We start from the raw sequence: 20429 nt of genomic DNA, 5'->3' as shown, positions 1-20429 counted from the left end.
TCAGTGTAAAACAGGTTTTAGTCCTTGAATGTAGCAATTCGAATAATTATTTAATTTTTGAGTCAGATATATAAGTTTATGCAATTATTTTTTGCAAGTCTCCTTCATATAAGTTATTAAATAAGAAAGTGTAAAAGAAACGAACAAAATTAAATGCCAAAATTTCCTGAATTCAATCGAATCAATAAGCAAAATCAATAAATCAATAGCGCACATATATGTATACATATTTGAGCAGTGAATAAGTGTCATTTGTCACCAAAAAATGGTGAGATTTATAAAGAAAGCATTTCCATTGTCTTTCAGATATTTAAATGAGATGCAAAATTAAGACATTAAAAACAACGAAAGAAAATATATGGCACATTGGAAAACGATGAGAAAATTATAAAAAAGCAAAAAAAAAAAAAAAAAAAGAGAGGAATGAATAACATATACATTGATAATTAATCAATTAATTAATAACTCCATAATGGATGTTCAAAATATTAGATTATAATGATTGTGCGTTGCAAAGTAAAAAAGAAAGTAATGAATTTTTAAAAGAATAGGAAATAATTTGATATTAATACGAAAACCAAAATTATTGGATTTTTGCAGTTTTTTTTTTCGATAAATCCTATCAGTAAAATAATTGGAAATGCACATAATAACGTCAAGTAAAGTTTAAAATTACACTAAAAATATTGAAAAAGCGGATACGAAGAACAAAAAAAGATAAATCCAATTTACAAAATTGATTTTTGAAGATTTTCAAAAATATTTTTCAATAAAAAAAAGAAACTCTATACAATATTGTAATCAACAAAAATAAAGGAATTCATATTTTTAGTAAAGAAATTAATTATTTTTTTAAAAGAGCGATATTAAATCCCTAGTTTTATCTGTTTTTAAAATAAATGACTAAAATATGATAAATAGAATCCTGCATATTGTCATTATTTATAGGAATGTTTAACAAACATATTGGAAATGAAATGACAAGCAATTAATGTTTGATGCAGCAATTAGGCAAACACTTAGCAAAACAATTAGGCAGGGCAGTAAGCAATACAGGAACAATAAATAAACCATGCAGTAAACCAAATATTACTGTAAGTATGATTGCTTTCGATATTACAGCATAAATTCCTATAGGAGCAAATAATACCGGGAACATGATAAGAAATGTTGATATACCAGCCTGAAATTTCCATTTTTTTTTTTCTTTATTTCTTATTGGAAAAAAATAAAAGTTATTTAAAATTCTATATCTCAACCAAAGTGTTATTAACATGAAAAACAATAGATATAGATTTTATAAAATCAGAAATTAGACATAACCTTAGCAAGTACACTTTAAATGTATAAATAATTTGCTGAGATATTTTTATTCGATCTTTATTAAATTAAACTATAATGATTTTACATAAATAAATTAGTTGCGCAGAACATTAAATGCAATTAATTCGAAATGCATTCGATCATATTTTTTAAAATTATATTACTTTATCCTAATCAAACAATCAATCAGTCAATCAACGTGAAATAAACATGTAATTTTGATCTTTATCAGCTTAAAAATTTTTGAGAAAAAGAAAAAGCCAAATAGAAATATAAAATTAGAAAAAAATTTTAGCGAAAAAAAAGTTAAAATCAAATCATCTTGGCAGTTAATTACTTGTAACATTGATAAGGCACAGGCTTCAAGCGAAGTGTTAATTCGTTGAACATTATCAGTGTAATCATTTATCACATAATGGAAAATGATATGTACGGTATAATCAATACTTAAGCCAGCTGTTATTAATATAGCTACCATTAATATTGGATCCAAAAAGCAATTCCAATATTGCAAGAAACCAATAACACCTTAAAATAAAATGGTAGCATTTACTGAAAAAAACTGAAATCATTCACTTTCAAGTATTTAGTTTATGAATTTGGTGATATATACAATCAATTTGTATTGGAATTGAAATAAGTAAGCAAAGAAAAAAAATTTGTTTATTAAAGATGACAATCTATAATAGGAGATTACAATTTTGGTGCCGACTTAAACGTTTGCAATAGCTTTTTTCTTAATTTGCAACATACAAGAACATGTATATTTGAAAATAACTTTAGTAAAAAATAATTTACCTGTACTGATTGACACAACTGATAAGATAGCAAGAATAGACGCTCCAATATTGAAGGAAAAAATAAAGCATACTACACCTATTGCGCCAAACGTAAAAAATACCGTACTGAAAAAGTTATTTTCATTAAAGTTTAACGATATTAGCAAAAAAAAAAAAAAAAAAAAAAAAAAAAAAAAAAAACTACCCTTCACTAATATTATGTCTTAATAAATGTTTTTATTTAGTATTAATTTTCTTCAGGATAAATTTTTTTAAGTTTTTTTGTTATTTCAGATATTTTTTTTCTTCCCTTTTTGCTTTTAAAGCTTTTTAAATAGCAATTAATTTCATACTATTCGGAATACAATTACAATTAAATGTTTAGTATTTCGTCATATGCACGGATAATAATAAAAGATAAGAAATTAAGAATTTACTTAATAGTAGTTGAAGGTACAGCTAATATAACATCAACTAATTCCGCATCTGTATCAAATGGTATCATATCATATTGCGCATAACGTGTACATATTTCACGGCATGAACGTAATAATTTTGCTTTATCAGATAATGATGATGTACCATTATAACCCATTATCAGTAGCATCGATGTTATCACAATCCTTTAACAGCGAAAAAGACAATTTATCAAATGTTGTTATATGCTTCCATCCTTTTATAAAAAAATAAAAAATTAGAAGTGTTTGTTTAAAAAAAAGAAAGAAAATATTTATTACTTTTTATATCTGTAATAAAAATGATGATAGAAGATTAAGAAATATTACTATCGCTATCATTCCTATCATGATCATGATTTCTTATCATCATTCATTGTATTCATGTTATGCATGCTAATACTAATCAATGATATTAGAAGAAAAGGTAAATGATAATGATTATTGCTAGCTTGAAAATGAAAAAAAAAAAAAAAAAAAAAAAATGAAAAACTCAAAACAGTTTACGTTGCTTATTCGCTTACTGCATTTGATTAAATATGTATTTCAATTTTTAATCGTCAAATTCTATTCGCATTAAACAGTTTTCGAATTCCAACCTATTTTGTGTATCTCTCATGTATCGAGTGCCTAATTTCCATGCTGTGTATGGTTCGGTATTGATGAAAAAATCAAACTGTGACATATCCAAACCTAAAAAACAAAAAAAAAAAATTTTTTTTTTTTCATTTCACTAATAAAATGAAATAAAAAGTCCAACAAATAAATGGATCACTTCGTATGCAAAATGAATTTAATTTTAATTGTTTAATTTGGTGATATAATATTGAACCAGTTAATTAGTTAGCAAGTTAATCAGCAGCTAAATATAATAATATTCTTTAATAAAAGAAACTCAATATCAAAATAAATATATTTCTTTTTTTGATTTAAAAGAAATAAATAATGAACCATTTTCCATATAAGCTGTTCCATTAGCTTCTACACCAGAAATTCCAAAGAAAACGTCAAGTTTGGTAGCATGCGGATTAGCAAGATATCGTAAATAATCTTTTACCCAATGCATTGTTGCAGCTGAACCTAATGAATTTTTTGATTTCTCCATTTCTTTAACCATTAGCTAAAAAATTATTAAAAATTAAACCATCAAAATTTCAAAGAAAAATTAAAATAGTTTTTTTGGTTCAATTTAAGAAAAGTTAGTTTGGAACACTTGAGTCCAGTTTACCTTCTTCATAATTTAATTTCATTCTTTAATTAATCTAATCTTTTCAGTTCAATTCAGTTTTTTTTTTTTTTTTTTTTTTTTAAATTCGCTTCCACTAATCTAAATTCGATACAACATTAGTCAATTTTTAACTGCAGTATAAGTTGTGATTTTCTATTCAATTGCTAAAAACAAAAAATTAAGAAGAATTAAATGTTTTGGAACTAAGTTTAAGTTATTTTATTAAAAAGTTATCCAACACTTTGAATACTTTTCTTCAAAAAAATGTCAAAAAATTTGTTTACCGTAAAGTTGCGAAATTCAGTAGGATTAGAGAAATTTGGTGGATTCCGCATAATATAATTGATACTCAAATAATCTGGCCAAATCTGTAGTACATTTCCTGTTTTTGCATCTTTAAAATTTTAAAAATGATTACATTGAAACTTACAATGAAAGAAAAAATTAAAAATTCATGCATAATTTCGTATCTAATAAAACAATACAATGCAATTTTAATTATCAACTAGCAAGTTAGAAATTATTTTAACGCCACAATTCGATAAAGCAAAGATAAAGCAAGAGAAAATTAGGACAAAAACACAATTAGACAAAAAAGAGATAAGAAATTTCTACGTATATTTCAAATATTTGAATTGCAAAAATTAATTTCAACTAACAATTTCATCCATTATTCGAATTCCATCAACACTCTGCGAATCTGGTGGCAAAAGCATTTTGCCATCAACGTTTGCATCCATTGCCTGCATGCCGGTTATTGCAAAATAATAATATGCAATTAATAATGCAATAGTAATAAATGTTGCCCAAACTGATGCAATGAATTCACTGTAATCTAAATAGTGAAAAGAATAGAATGAAAATTCACTTTTGGGTACAGTAATGAAATTGTCAAGGAATAAAGAAGACTGACAAATAATTAATTACTTCATTAATTGCCTTTTCGTATCGTAAATAATGAGAGAAAAAAAAAATGTGCTAAACAATCTTACAAATAAATGATTGAAGTTTCGTAAAGAGAGATGAAATATAACAGAGAGAAGAGAGAAAGACTGAAATATAAGACTATCACATGGTTTGATTACTTCCACAAATACATTACATATTATATACTATATTACATTATATTATATATTATATTATATTATATTATATTATATTATATTATATTATATTATATTATATTATATTATATTATATTATATTATATTATACTATTGTGTTACATATTATATTGTTATTACATTACAATTATATTGCAATTATGTTATACTCTGTTATATTGTATTGTGTTACAATTATATCGTGTAACATATTAATATTTATTAAACTAATATTTTTCTCACATTATTTTCTTCATAACTTCCCATTCATTTTATATTAAATAATAATACGATTATATCGATAATCTGTAATGAATAAAGAATTGTTCATATATGTCATATATGCTATGTTTATCAAATTCACATTAAACATACTGTTATCATAAGTAAGATTCAAAAACTGTAATAGCATTTGCAATATTTTTTATTAACGATTTCCTTTTTATCATTCGTCTGTTCTTTAATCTATCATTGATCAATTTCATTTCCACTATTCTTTTCTATTTTATCTTATCAATCTTATTTATGAATAATATCTGTAATTCTTCTATTTAGCGTCGATAAATTTTCCAAAATGTTCATTTGAACTTCTCGTTTCTAATTCATGTTGATTCAGTTAATTTCAGATTAATTGATTTTATTACACAGCTGAAATACTTGTCAATTTTATGCTTATGAAGGTAATTAATGTGAGTATATTAAGGTAAATATATTAAAGTTTTATTAAAACGATTAAACTGTTGGATGAATGGATATTGTTCATTAATATTGATATGATATAGCTTTACTTTGATAAAGTTATTAGATTATTTAGCACTTTTTTCCGCATGGATTTTTTCTGCAATACAAATAGGTAAACAAATGTGCAGAATTTATTTCTTTTGTTCAGAAAATTGGCAAATTATTGGTACTTAATGAAAACAGCATAAAATATAAATAAAAAAGAAAATTTGTTGAAAAAATATGAGTGACTTGCAATGAATGGAGAACAAATTACTTTTAGTTGAAAATTTTAAATTAAACTTTCTTACATTTACAAAGCGAAGTAACATTTTGCTTCATTCGTTCAAATAATGTTGGTTGATCTCGCTTAATTTGTTTGTAGACGATTTTAGGTTCATCATGAGATAATATTACTTGAAGCGGCGAATAGAAGAAAAGCTTAAAAGTCATAATCGTAAATTAATAAATCATGAAATTCGAGAAAATTTTTGATGGATCATATTTTTATAATCACTGAAAAAAAAAAAAAAAAAACGAAGTGTTGGAGTTTAATATGTACGTATTTTTTTTTTTTTTTATTCTGCATATTTTGCTGTTGAAATTAAATTTGAAAGCACAATTAATATTTATTTTAGATTTTTTTTCTTATTTCGGAATATTTTTAATTTCAAAAAATCTACTCACTTGGAATAACAAATCAAGAAACATGGAAAGTGATACTGTGGCGCAAAAAATTTGCATTTCAGGTGCTGGTGCTATACAACCCAATGCAAATCCAAGAGAATTTGTTAATGAAGTAACCGTTATGCCTATTCCAACCTTTTCCAAGACTAACTGCAACCTGAAATACTTTTTTGCAGTAGTGCTATTTAAAAAAAGAAATTTTCCTATTAGCCTAAAATTTAATTGAAAAAAAGAGGCTAAAATATTTAGTGTAAAAAATTGAAAATTTTAAATTTCATCAAATCACCTTTCAGCAGTTGTCAGTGCATGCGGCATTGCTGTTGATTTGAGCCATGTATTTGTTAATAGAAATGCATCATCGACACCTTAAAATTAATTCTTGAAATTTAAACTTTAAACGTCCGATAATATATAAATATGTAAAAGGCTTTTTTGTAAATATGTAAAAGCAAAAAAAGAAAAAAGAAAAAAAAAGAAGGCTTTTTATATAACTGTGTAAAAAAAAGGCTTCTTTTGTACACGAATGCAAAAGTTTAGGAAATAAAAAAGAGGGTTTCTATTGAAAAATTGATAATGCTAATATGTTCAAGCATTGGATTGAAATTAGCATAAAATTTGGAGAGGTGAGACATGATAATAAAGCAAAATAATAAGCAATATAGGATTAGTCCCAAAATAAAAACTAAAACAAGCATAAGAATTGGTTAGAAATAAAAAAAAAAAGCAAAGGAGACAAATTGATAGATTAAAAGAATAGTTAAGATAAATTAAATATTACATTACATTTTCCAATTATAAATACCCGGAACATGCAGCAATTAGTTGTAAAACAAACAAACAATTAATTGATTAGTTCAAATTATTGCTGAATACTGAATAATTATTATTAACGTTAATAATTCTGATGAATATAGAACAGAAGTAAAAAATATATTAACATTAATACTATAATAAATATAAAACAGAAATAAAAAATGAAGTACATTTGTTTTAATCTCTGTTAAATCCATGTAAAAAATATGTAAATAAATAAAAAAGAAGACGATTAAAAGAGAGCGATTAAATTTAGGATAGCGAATAAGAAATAATGTTAATACTACTAAGTAAACTAAATAATTTATCGTTAGTACTACTAAATAAACTTAATAATTACAGTTATATATATATATTTCAATAAATAAATCAGTGGAAATTCATTAAATTAATAAAATCTTGCTTGTCTTTCTTGTCACAATATTCAAATTTATGCTTTTAAATGAAAAACAAAAAAAGAGCGAAAAAAAAGTTTTATACAATTTCGTTTGCATTTACTTATAATGCTTATTTTTCTTTTGATCTATAATTTGACTACTAATTGTAAATGACTAAATTTGGCAAAGCATAGGAAAAGCAAAGCGTACAATATGGCTTACCTATACCTGTGGCTAATGTTAGAAATGGTGATATGAGAATAAGCATATTGATATGATAACCAGCTAAAAGTATTAAACCAATGGCTGATATAGCTGCTAGAATTGGTGAAATAATTGCTGCGAATGGTAAAATAAGTTGTAAATGTCGCATTGGAAATGAATGACATAATGATGCCAAAACTAAACTTATAACAACAAATGCGATTAATAATACAGCTCCTGAAAAGATAAGGAAAGATTGTTTTGATAACAAAATCACTCGATAATCTTATTTAAATCACATCTGTCCAGTGATATCACTACCAACTACCTACTTAAAGTGTAATCAAATCATCTAGTGATATCATTATCTATTTGAGTTATAACTGAATTTTTTAATGATATCAATTTCTGTTTAAATTTGATTTATCTAATAGTATCATCATCCAATTCAAATCATTACAGAATTCAATACTTACTTCTTCTTGAAAAAAAAAAAAAAAAAGGTTAATCCTTAAAACCAAATTCTTTTCTCATTATCTATCGGTGAGAAAAGAAAAAAGTTAAAAAAATACCTGTAAAATAATAAGGAAGCACTAATTGTATGCCTCGGCGTATTTCACCGCTTACTGTATGCGCTCCATGTAAGATTAATGTTATTGTACTATTTGGATTGGCATTGTGATTGTATACTTCTCTGAAATATTCATCTTTCCTTTTTTTTTTTTCCAATCCAATTTTATCAGATTTTTGATAGAAGTTCAAATTTTTGCATTTATTGCGATAAATATGTTTACTACTTTCTTATCTTATCACAAACTGAAACGGAGACAAATATTTGCAACTAAAAATTTAACGGAAGTATGAATTGATAATTAAAATTACAACCAGTCATCTGTTGGTTTTTTATGATTTTGATAAATTTAGAATTTTAATTTCGCAAATGATAAACAAAAGTAGAATGTGTAACTAATTTATTTATTCTGTTTTTCATTAGAAAAAAAACAAAAAAAAAACAAATAACTGTAGTTACCACAAAAAGGAAAGAAAAAAAAGACCTTAAAACTTGTTCTTCAAAGACATCCAACTGTTTTTGCTTAATGCTGTCAGTGATAAATGTTGTAAAATATATTGCAACAGTGCCAACACCAATTACAATACCTATAAATGTTAAATTAAATTGAAAAAAAAAAAAAAACAAGAAAAGAAAATAATTAGTAATTATTTTATCTCAAAAATAAACGAATTATTAAATAATTATGCTTAATTAAATTATCAGTTATAAGCGTATTAAAAGTCTACAAATTTTCATTCATCAAAACTGGGCAAAAATATATTCCCATATATTCCCACAATCAGTTTCTTTATATTTTAACTGATGGCATTTATCAGTTAAATGAGATTTTTAAAGTATTTATGTGACAATAAAAAATTAATTGTGAAATGTTGTTAAATATATATAAAAATTTATCACATTATTATTAAATGACAGGACAAAGAAATGAAAGGAAATGAATTCAAGAATTCATTACTTAATACGTATAGATATAGCTTGTTAGCAGTAAATACTGAAAATTGAATGAAACGTTCGATAATTCAATATCAATATTATCGTTAAAAAATCTTTTATAGTTCAAAATTTCATTTATCAGTTCATTTCAATCGCCATTAATTCACTTCAAATTTTAGAAATTTATTGAAAAAAAAAAAAAAAAAAATTAACCTTGTTCGTTAATGGTACGATTAAAGAGATATCTACCAATATTTACTTTATACGGTCCAGCTATTGATAATGGATAAATGATTTTAAAAAATGATTGATAATTCTGCAATAATACTGTAACTTTTAACAAAAAAAAAAAAAAAAAAAAAAGAATCAAATTGCAAACATTTATCCTTAGATTAAAGATCAAAGTGTATTAATTATTTTGTTTTATCTTTCCGTTCTTGCTTCTCTATTCATCAGTTATACAATTGAAATTAAGTAAATAGTAAATAAAATAATTGTTCCTAGTAATAAAAAAAAGAACAGAAAGTAAATTAAAATACCAAAAGATTCCAAAGTTGTGAATTAAAATTACAAAATGGTTCACACAAATCATTTTGATAATGTACGGTTGATTTGTTAACATTCACTGGCATTGTCTGAGTAATATATTTATAAAATGTTGTTAATTCATCAGTTCTCCGTGTTTCTAAGATAGATCCATTAGTTGTTGCAAATAGCGCCATGTACCATGGGTCACCCTATAATTTTAATAAATATTTTAATCAAAATAAAACATCATTTCATTTCACCTGAGTTAAATTGATTGCAGTTTGTGATATTAGATTTGATAAATTCATCTACGAGTAATAAATCAATGTTCTGATCATTGATATCTTTATTTATCATATTTATATATTCGCTTCATTTATCATACTTACATTAATTGTGCTACTATAGTTTGTTAAGTTAAATAGTTTTATTTTTACTTCTTATAGACTTTTTTTTTTGAGATATAATAAAATAATAATAATAAATACTGTTATCTTTACCTGTAATTGCTTTACACTTTTATGATTTTTATTAGTAAAATGAAATATAAATAACTAAAATTGAATTATTCTTTCCATATTTTAAGTCAGTTAATAACTCAATTATAATGCACTATTACTGAAAAAAGTAAAAAAAAAAACAATGTACCGTATTATTGAAAAACTGTTTATGAGCATTAATTTCTTCTACTGAAGCAGTGTTATCACGATTAAAACCTGATTTAATATCCACTCTTATATCCAATCTGTAAAAAAAAAGAAAAAAAAAAGAAAAAAAAACAGTGAGAAAAAGGACAAATAAATTACTTCCGATTTTTCAAAAAAAAAATTATTAGATTAAAAGAAAAAAATTTCTTATTAATATTACTTAATTTTTGCAAAAAACCTCAGCAATGGTCCAAGAAGTGACACAGTGAAAAGTGAGAGTGATAAAACTATAAATAGAATAGGATGTGATCCAATTGTATGTCCAAGTAATCCAAATACATTGTTAATTGTTAATGACATAATCTGTAATTGAATTCTATATTACATAATTGTATATGGATTTTTTTTCAGATTAATTAACAAATTACTCTCCAATAATTGCGAAAATTTTCTTCAAATAATACAATATTAATTAGCTAATTGTTTTCATTTTAGGCAACTTTTCCAAAAATATATAGTTTCGATAAATTTTGTGAAAGAATGGAAAAAAAAAATTAACAGTGCAATTCATTTCTGATACCTATAAAAGAAAAATATGATAAAAAAATGGTGAATTAACCTAAGTACAATTTCAGCTATTGCAAATATTCAAAGTGTTTTTTAATATTAATCAATTGTACATAGATACATTATATTATCACATAAATATATTCAAATAGCCGCAAACTATTTGTCTGTCATATGGAAATAAAGTGCGGAGAGCGCGGGAGTAGGATGAAATAAATATAATTGGAATATAATCGAAATGATATTTCGTAAGGAATCAGTTTTGGGAAAGAGATGACATTTTAGCAATTTAGTGATGATCGATGGAGGCCAAGGTTAACATCGGAGATTATTTACATTTTACAATTGGTCCAAAAGTCAATATGAAATGGAATGTTAGTGCAATTATACATTTAGTGCACTTGAATTATTTGAAATAAATTAATATATTTCAATTAGTTGAAATAAACTCACAAAAGTACATTTTTGATAAAAAAGAATTGTTTTTTGATAGGATAGGAATTTTTATTTGATATAAATGTGTTGTGATACATTAACAATAATAATTTGATATTTATAAGTAATAATCTTTGATCGCAAAATTTGTAAACAATGACAGAAGTAGAAATTGTGTTGAAATTGTGTTGAAAAAGTATTTCCTTCAAACTAGTCGAAATTTTTATGAAATAATGTAAATTGTGACAAATTTCATAATGTAGACCAATGATATATTAAACTGAAATATTAATATGAATTTAATATAAGATAATATGGAATATGTTTTAAATTTATGCAATAGAATATAGAATTCAAAAGTAATATGATATTTGTAACATACCTGAAATTATTTTCATTAATTTAAAAATTTTCAACTTTGTCTTATAGGGGAAGAAACAAAACTATTTGTTTAATAAATATTACATACAATTTACTTCCTAAGACTATTATTAAATTAGAAAGTAAGAAATTGAAGTCAAAAATATTTTAAAGTATTAAAATTATGAATTATAATGACATAAATATTGTTAGTAATTATATGCATACGTTAATTAAGAAACATATTTGTCATTTAAATTGATTGCATACAAACAAGTAAATCATATAATATTAATGATGAGAGCAATATTAAATGATTATTAAAATTAAAAGGTACAAAGATCAGTAGTGCTAAATAGTTGATCAATCAAGTATATCAAATTTTGATAAATTTTAGTGCAAATAATCTTTCAATATAATTTTATTTATATGATAATAACAAGGAAGTGAAATAAATATCAACAATTAATGCGAATAAGAGAGCATGAATAAACATAAAAAAAGAAAAGAGAGATGAAAAAATCATCGGAAACAGTTGTTTCACTTACCTTTCCTCAGACTCTTCAAATTCTCTATCTTTCCTTTCAACCTTTCTCCGACTTCCCGCATCTTTTATCACCTTACCACCTCATTCTTCCGCTTTAACTTTCTTTACATAATAATAAGCACAACAATTTAAACAAAAAAAAAACTGTTGAAGTTTTAAATAATAAATAATAATAAATGAAAACTAGGAACAAAATAAAAAAATCAGATAGCAATAATAAAAAAGTGATGGTAATAATACTGGCGAGAACAATAATGTTGATTTTAGTAATAATATAATAGTAATTATAATTGTAACAACAATAATGATAAGAAATAACAGTAATAATAATAACAATAATTATAACAGTAAAAATATTAATAATTAGTAATTTGGAAGAAAATTTGGTAGCAAAGATGAAAACATTTTTCAGGATTGGTGCAAAAACTTCAATGAAAGTTAGCAAGCTAAAAAAAATTTTTGTGATGCATACACAGCAATTGGATAATTTATGTATTTCAAATGTTAAACTTAAAATTAAAATTCCTTCCTTTTTCTTTCTTATTTTTCTCTTTTCTTTCTATTCAACTCTCTCGCCCCCTTCAACTTTCTTTTTTCAATCTATTTCCTTCCTTATCCTGTTTATTTCATTTGATAGTTCAATAATAGTACTAGAAATTTGCATCAATGACTCATAAAATATTTAAGCTTTAAATCTTAAATTGTCGAAAAAAATTGCTCGTCATTTTGAAATTTACTTTTTCCTTCTTTCTTTTTTTGTTTCTGCCATTTTTTCTTTCGTTGACATTTCGTTTTGCATATTTTCCGGCAAAACGAATAGAATGATAAGAAAGAAAAAACAACAAATTGTTATTGATTAGTTATGGTAGGGTTTACTTAGCTATTAATTAGTTAATTAATTACTTAGTGTAATCATTCCTCATTTTATATTCAACTTCTTTTTTCTGTTCAAATTCAGTAATTTTTTCCCTAACTTTCTTTTCCTTTTTATTTTAACACATAAAGATCATTAAAAAATATATATATATATATATATAAATTACGAATTCCATTTAATTAGACATGAAAGAAAAACCTAAAATGAATATAACTCAATGAAATAATTTGAACTCGGAAATTTGAAAATAACACTACTCGATAAAATCACTATAGAAATGTAGGCCAGAAATTAAGACTGTTTGTGAAGGAACTGAATACCGTTTGGTTGAAAATAACATTTCTCTTTTCTATTAAATTCTGTAAACAAATTAATGCTATAATTACATTCCTTCCACGATGGATAATAATTTCCACTTTTTTCTATCTTTTTAATTCATTTTACTTTTCTTAATCCAAATTATGCAACAAAAAAAAAAAAAAAACAGCAAAATTATTAATTAAAATATCCTTCCTAATTAGAACACAGTTGTTAAATAATTTATTATAGTTAATTAAAATACTTCCATAATATAAATTTCTGGTTTTAGCATATAATAAAATATTACTGTTGCTATTATCACTATTATTATTATTATTAATATCGTTATTATTATTGTTTAGAAAATAATATTTTTTAGAATTTTATTGCATGTAAAACCAAAAAAAAGAAATGAAATAATGGATGAAAGTAGAAAGTAAACATGAAGAAATCTTTAGACAATGAATGATAAATTTCCTTATCAGTCGTGTTATCACTCTTTCAATCCTTTTACTGCTATGATCATCGGTATTACTGTACACATCTGTGTCTTTTATTTTTTAAATACTTTCTTTTTTCATCTCAGTTTTTTCCTTTTTTCTTTTCAGATCACATGCATTTTCTTTTGTGCCATAAATATTATTTTTTAAAAAATTCAATGATTTTTTAACTTCAAAGTCATTGGTTCTTTTTAGCAAAACATTAATTTAATTTTATTAAAAACAAAAAAAAAGAAACGAAATTTATAAATTAAATTAAGTTTAATAGCACCATTATGCGTTTACTGAGATTAATTAGAAAATGAATAACAATTCTGAAAAAATGGAACAAGCTGCTAGTTAGTGGAAAAAAAAAGTGAAATGAGTAAATTTTCTTTGCGAACAGTATTCATAAATGTTCAAATACTTGGAAAAGACGTTCGTAAAATTTCAGTCGATTAAATTAATAAATTAATTAGCTGATTGAAAGAAAATGAAATGAATTAGCATTGCTGAAATTCAAACGTATTAAATAATTAAATCAATAAAGCATTTCTGAACTTCAAATGAATTAATCATGCCGGCAAACCATTTCTGAAATTCAAATGAATCAGCCAATATATATCCTTAAATTTATTTGCAAAAAATATTAGAGATAACAATGAAATAACCAAAATTTGCATTTATGGTTTTTATTTTAGTTTAATATAAATAATTAAACAAATGGAAAGAAAAAAATTCATATATTAATATTTGTCATTATAGTCGATAGATACACTACAATTATGAATCACTGTAGTAGCAAATAACTATGATTTCATAGTTTAAAATGCTTTTGAGAATCAAAGCTTCTGTTTTTCGCAATCATCCATTGATCTGCTGATAATGATGATGGTGATTAAAAATGATGCGAAACTGGGAAAAAGAGGATTGTAAATTAATTTGTCAGTTAAAATATTTTTTTTCTTTACAACACTTATTGTTTATTCATTTTAATTTCATCCAAGTTAATATCGATTTATTTTCATGGCTTTAAACAGAATACTTATTTTTCAGAGAAAAAAAAACGAAAGACCTTTTTTAAAGATAAAAAAAATCGAAAAAAAGAGTGCAAAAAAAATGTATGGTAAACTTTTTTTTATTGTTTACCAATGTCAACAATTTTTTATTTATAACATATATAAAATCATTTCAAAAATTGAAATTTGTTATATGAAATTACATAAAAAAAAATTTTTCTAGGAAAAAATTATCAACAAGTGAAACAATATGCTCTTTCTTGGCATTATTATGATTTAAATATTTTTATTTCAATTATCTACCATTAAATTTGCAAACAATTTCGAAAACTAATTACCAAAATACTTTTTAATCTGACAGATGAGAGAGAAAAGAATTAATTATTTACTTAATTTTACAAAGAGCTTAAAATGCTTCTTTTGATTGTGCCTAAATAGCTGTTTGATAGGATGGACTTTGCACTTCGTGTTTTTATCAAAAAATAAACCAAATGTTCGATAAATGCTGTAAACTTTTCGATTATCAATCATTTATTCAACAATTTGCATATTATAGCAAATCGAATTTGATAAATTGATATTAAGGAAATCAGTTCACCACCATTTTTGCAATTCTTTTTTTTATAATTTTCGGCATAATTAAAATAAGCTTACTGCAGCGTATCTTAATAGTATTCAAAGCATATTTACTAAGATTTGAATCTAATCCTTCTAACTGATAATTGAATAAGACAATTAATGAGAGATATTTCATTACTTACAAATCCTGCTGAATTACTTAATGATCTTCGATAGAATTACCTTCAATAACGAAATTACCTCCAATGATGCAATATTTTGATTGCCTTACAGATGGCATAAAAAATCACGAAGAATACAATTTTTAATTTATGCTTGATTAAATTTATATCAGAAAAGGAAACAAATATTTATTTATAATTTTTTTTTTTTTTGCTTATTTGTTTCAATTGTTTAAGAGCACTTGAAAATTTGCACAAACTTGAAGAAAAAAATTAAAATTTTGCTTCATTTTAAATTTTAGATGTTCGAAAAAGATTGGTTAGAAATTTCAACGAATTTTTTTTGATAATTTTAATATAAATATATATGTACATAATTTCTGATAAATTGTTAATATAGCTATTGATATTATCAAATATTTCGTTTTTTTTTTTTGTTTACTCATGAAAAAGTAGTAAATAAAAATTATGTCGCATTAAATTAGTATTAATGAAGCTTAAAATTTAATTTAATCAAGATACAGCAAAAAATATCAACCATGCTATTTGATTCATATGGCATTAATGTAGAATATTGTGTTCAGTTATACAACATCAGTAAAGTTTATTGAAGTTAAAATATTTTCATATTAAAAATTTCCGTTTCAAACGTTACTTCGACTTTTTTTTCAATACCTAACAAACATTGAAGAGCTTACAAAAAAGAAAAAAAATTTCTTCAATGTCGACGTCGTAAACTTGTTGCCAATGCAAGTTTCTTGTAAGGTTGCATCGTTTGTGCTTCGTCCAATTTTTCCTATAATTATTGAATTTCACATTCCTTACTTTTATTTTTTCTTTAAAAACAAGAGATTTGACACAATTTTTAATGTGCTAACATTTATTAGTCCTACCTTAGTGACAGGAAAAGTGTCGTCTTCCATTGCTTCACCTTCTTCACCTAAAAAACGAAGGCTAATAATTAAGGTGCGAATGAAAAAAAAAAAAAAAAAAAACAAAATTCTACTCTGTCCGAATGTTATAGTAAAAATTACAGTTTAAAACATGAATTCGAAAATAATTTTAACTTGATATTTTTCATTAATCTAAATGAATCCTTCTGAATTTGTTTCTTTGTGAATAATAATTACCAATTGCAAAGTGAAAATTTTTAGTTGAACAACGGTTAAATAATTCTTCTTTTTTAATTTCAAATTTAGCTAACTTTACTGGTTATTCCTTATTTATACGATATTTCATTTCAGCTCTAATAATAAATCAATTTGGATCAAAAAATATAAATTTGTGGAATTTGTAAAAATGAATAAAAAAGTTTGGTAAATAATTTAACAAGAAATTTTACACGTATATCAATGTAGAAAGGTTAATATAAATACTGATAATAATAAACCTTATACTATAAACTTTCAGATAATTAATTCAAGTAACTTGTAAAATTTTTTCAATTAATTTAATTTATTAAAACAAATGATTTTCATTCCGAAAAATATATGATGCATCCGTTATAACTCTTTATGTATTAATGGATATAATTCATGCCTTATTTTGGTTAACCAAATGCTTTAATTAATTAAAATGAATTAGTTAAAATAAAAATCAAAAGAATGTTTAAAGTAATTAAAATTTTTAAAATTTTCTGAAGCATAAAGAGATGAATCTTCATTTATTTATCTCGCAATACAGGAAATTTACAGTTATTCATTGATATATTTGAATAATTATTTACCACTTTGTGGACGTATTGCTGGTGGATTATCGGTAATTTTTGTCAACTCTTGGGAATTTTTTTCTGGCTGAATTTTCCCGTAAATACCTGCCGGTCTTTTACCGTCTTTTTCAACTTTATCCGATGGCTGCTTGAAATCATATCCGGCATCATTTCCCTTACCATTTCGTACCGGACAAGGACAATATTCAGCATCGGCACCTAAGAAATTGCGAGTCAATTGAAAAGAAATACGATATTCATATAGTCACATGATTGAAATCTGAAATAACATACCCATTCTTCCCCGTTCTCCGACTGGCCCAGGAATGCCCATTGGTCCTTCTACTCCTGTTGGTCCAGGACGACCAGGTTCTCCAGCCAATCCTTAATGAAGTGACATTTTTCAAAGTGTTTTTGATCGATTAAAATTCTTCTAAAAATTAACAAATTTATAATTACCTATTTCGCCTTCATCACCTCGTTCGCCAGGTGGACCTTGATCTCCTTCTGGTCCTCTTGGTCCAGCATCGCCTTTTTTTCCAGGTGGGCCGCGAGCATATATATAACCATCTTGCCCGGGTTCACCTGGAACAAAATACGATTTTACTGAATAAGAAAACTGAACAAAAAGTCCGAAATTAATCAAAATTTCATTCCAATAAATTAACCTTTTTCATCAAAAATTCATTAAAATAATTTATAATACGCATATAGAATCAATGTCGAAAAAAACAAGAAATGTAGCATGTAAAAAAATCTGCTCTACTTTCAACTTACCATTTTCACCAGGAGGTCCTTGTGGCCCAGCTTGGCCAACATCACCTTCAGGTCCTTCTTCGCCTGCCTCTCCATCACGTCCTTAAAATTCAAAAATCCAAAATTATTTTTAATAATTTGGCACAAAAATCCTTTTTGGAATCATCAAACTCCTATAAATAGAAATTGCCCGTTACAGTACTCAAAGAAAAACGGTTAGCTACAGTGGTAGAAAGGTAATAGGCTCCTGAAATGGTTCACTATAATAGCTGGAAAAAATAAATCATTCCGTGAAATGAATTTTAGGTTTTTCTAAGAAGTGGAAAATTTGTTTACCAGGCTTTCCAGGCTCTCCTTTTTTGCCAAATGGTCCACGTGGTCCTCTTCTTCCCTTATAGCCTGGTAAACCAGGTCGTCCTGGTGGACACTGTGCACATGGGCCTTCTTTCGGACTTTCATACATGCCTGCAACACCTTCCTTGCCCGGTAAACCGTCCATGCCATTCTCTCCTGAAATGTTGTCGTTAGCTGCTACATAATTATTGATAGATTTTTTGACTTCTTAACAAATTTAATATAATTTTTTTAAGATTTACGCTTCATCTTTTTTTCTTTTTTCTTTTTTTTTTTTTTTTTCAATAACACTTTTTATCTGTTTACCAGTTTTTTCGTCTTAATAACTTACACTTTTATCCGTTTACCAGAAAGGTATAATAATTGGACATTTTATAACCTCTTTCACCCGGTTCACCAGGTGGCCCAGTTGGTCCACGTGGACAGCCATTTTGACCTTTCACACCGTTTGGTATCTTTTTACTCTCAGGTCCATTCCTTCCACCATTTCCTTCCTCTCCATATCCATCTCTGCCTTCTTCTATACCTTTTTTATCACCATTTTCTTCCCCACCACCATCTATAAAAAATTTATAAATTGATCAAAATTCAAAATTAATTTTATTAGGAAAAAGATAGATGGATTTGACTGAATGATTTAATTCGATAATAATAAATCTCAAATTATAATAAGTAAAAGGATGATCAGGAAATTTTGCATTTGTTAACTTACATTGTGATCTATTTCGTCGTACCGAACGAGTTAATCGTAACTGATCACTTTCTTGCATCAAATAATACCAAATTGTATTAGATAAAGTTTGATATTGATCACGATGTAAAGTCAATTCTTCTTCCATTTGTGCTATATCATTCAGGATTACCGGAAATATTATAATCAGAGCAATGAATGCTATTCCGCATACGGAGGCTGCAACAGTAGCAGGACCATGTAAACGATACTGTTGCATTTTTTTTTTCCTGCAAAAATGAAAGAAAATAGAATAGGATAGAAAAATTTGAAAAACTAGTTTAATATATTTAATTTTTCCAATATTTTAATTTAAGATACATTTGAATAAGAAATTTGAAAGCATGTCAGTACAATATGACACTTAAAAATTCTGTTTAAATGACGGTTTAAGAATTGAAGTGTAGAATCTGTAAATTAATATTGAGTTTAAATACTAAATTGGATCAGCAATTGAATCCGGTTACATTATCGTTCTTTTTTTTTAAAAAATCTTTTTACCTCCTCTTTTGCTCTTTGCCCTCGTTCTTTCCTATTTTTCGCAAAAACTGAATTTAAGTACTAAATTAGTTCAATGATTAATGTTTAATGATACATATACATATCACCGGTTTCATCGTTTTTTTTCTTTTTTTCTGGCCTTCTTTTCTATCACTTTTGTTGTTTTAACTTCCTTCATTTTTTCATTTTTTCTGAAATCCAATTTCTCCTGAAATGACACAAAAATAACAATAAACGAGTGAGAAATAATAAATAAATAAATGACATTAAAAATCAAGAAAACGAAATACAAAAGAAAATTTTTGGTTTCAGAAATAATTTTTCCTACAGCAGAAAAAAAAGCGGAAAACAACCAATTAAATTGTCAAATGTTTGATAAAACTGATTGTTAAAGTTGTTGTCAAAATTTAAAAAGGTGAGATAAGGTTTCCATATCTTTCTCTTCTTTCAACTTCACTAAGAAAAAAAGGAAAGACTTAAAAAAAAAAATGAATGGAAAGGGATTTCTCCATTTTGATTTAAATGAGAACCGAAACGAACAACTGTCACTTATTTCCGTTTTCGTTTTCTTTTTCTCTCTTTTCTTTTTTCATTTTTTTTTTTTTCAGTAAGAAATGAAATGGATCTATCCGTATTATTGACAAATTGACAAAAAGGAAACAATAAACAAACGAAAAAATGAAAA

The 20429-nt window shown here is 25.2% G+C and overlaps 2 protein-coding genes across 3 annotated transcripts; both read right to left on the bottom strand.

Annotated features, from left to right (window-relative positions):
- Nucleotides 1-988: 988 nt before the first annotated feature.
- Bma-ptr-24 (Uncharacterized protein) lies at nt 989-10731 on the bottom strand (the record flags this gene model as incomplete). 2 transcript variants are annotated; one of them, XM_043075537.1, is made up of 18 exons in its annotated part: nt 989-1183; nt 1661-1851; nt 2122-2228; nt 2540-2725; nt 3157-3250; nt 3509-3677; nt 4070-4153; nt 4445-4620; nt 5920-6049; nt 6296-6452; nt 6582-6660; nt 7708-7926; nt 8262-8383; nt 8745-8847; nt 9410-9512; nt 9736-9933; nt 10373-10469; nt 10610-10731. In XM_043075537.1, the coding sequence occupies 18 exons, from the start codon at nt 10729-10731 to the stop codon at nt 989-991; spliced, it is 2532 nt and encodes an 843-aa protein (XP_042931471.1). The 2 variants fall into 2 exon arrangements, with proteins under 2 accessions (XP_042931471.1, XP_042931472.1); XM_043075538.1 differs by having other exon boundaries at nt 7714-7926.
- A 5682-nt stretch (nt 10732-16413) lies between these two features.
- On the bottom strand, nt 16414-19846 carry Bma-col-164 (Nematode cuticle collagen N-terminal domain containing protein; the record flags this gene model as incomplete). Its single annotated transcript, XM_001896658.2, has 10 exons — nt 16414-16491; nt 16589-16635; nt 17422-17622; nt 17698-17787; nt 17863-17988; nt 18181-18261; nt 18496-18669; nt 18893-19072; nt 19226-19473; nt 19839-19846. The coding sequence occupies 10 exons, from the start codon at nt 19844-19846 to the stop codon at nt 16414-16416; spliced, it is 1233 nt and encodes a 410-aa protein (XP_001896693.2).
- Between the last annotated feature and the right edge of the window lie 583 nt (nt 19847-20429).

Source organism: Brugia malayi, assembly GCF_000002995.4.
Source record: "Brugia malayi strain FR3 genome assembly, contig: Bm_v4_ChrX_scaffold_001, whole genome shotgun sequence".
NCBI classification, from domain to species: domain Eukaryota; kingdom Metazoa; phylum Nematoda; class Chromadorea; order Rhabditida; family Onchocercidae; genus Brugia; species Brugia malayi.
Note: the sequence above shows the minus strand (reverse complement) of the source record. Positions and strands in the feature narration are given on the sequence as shown.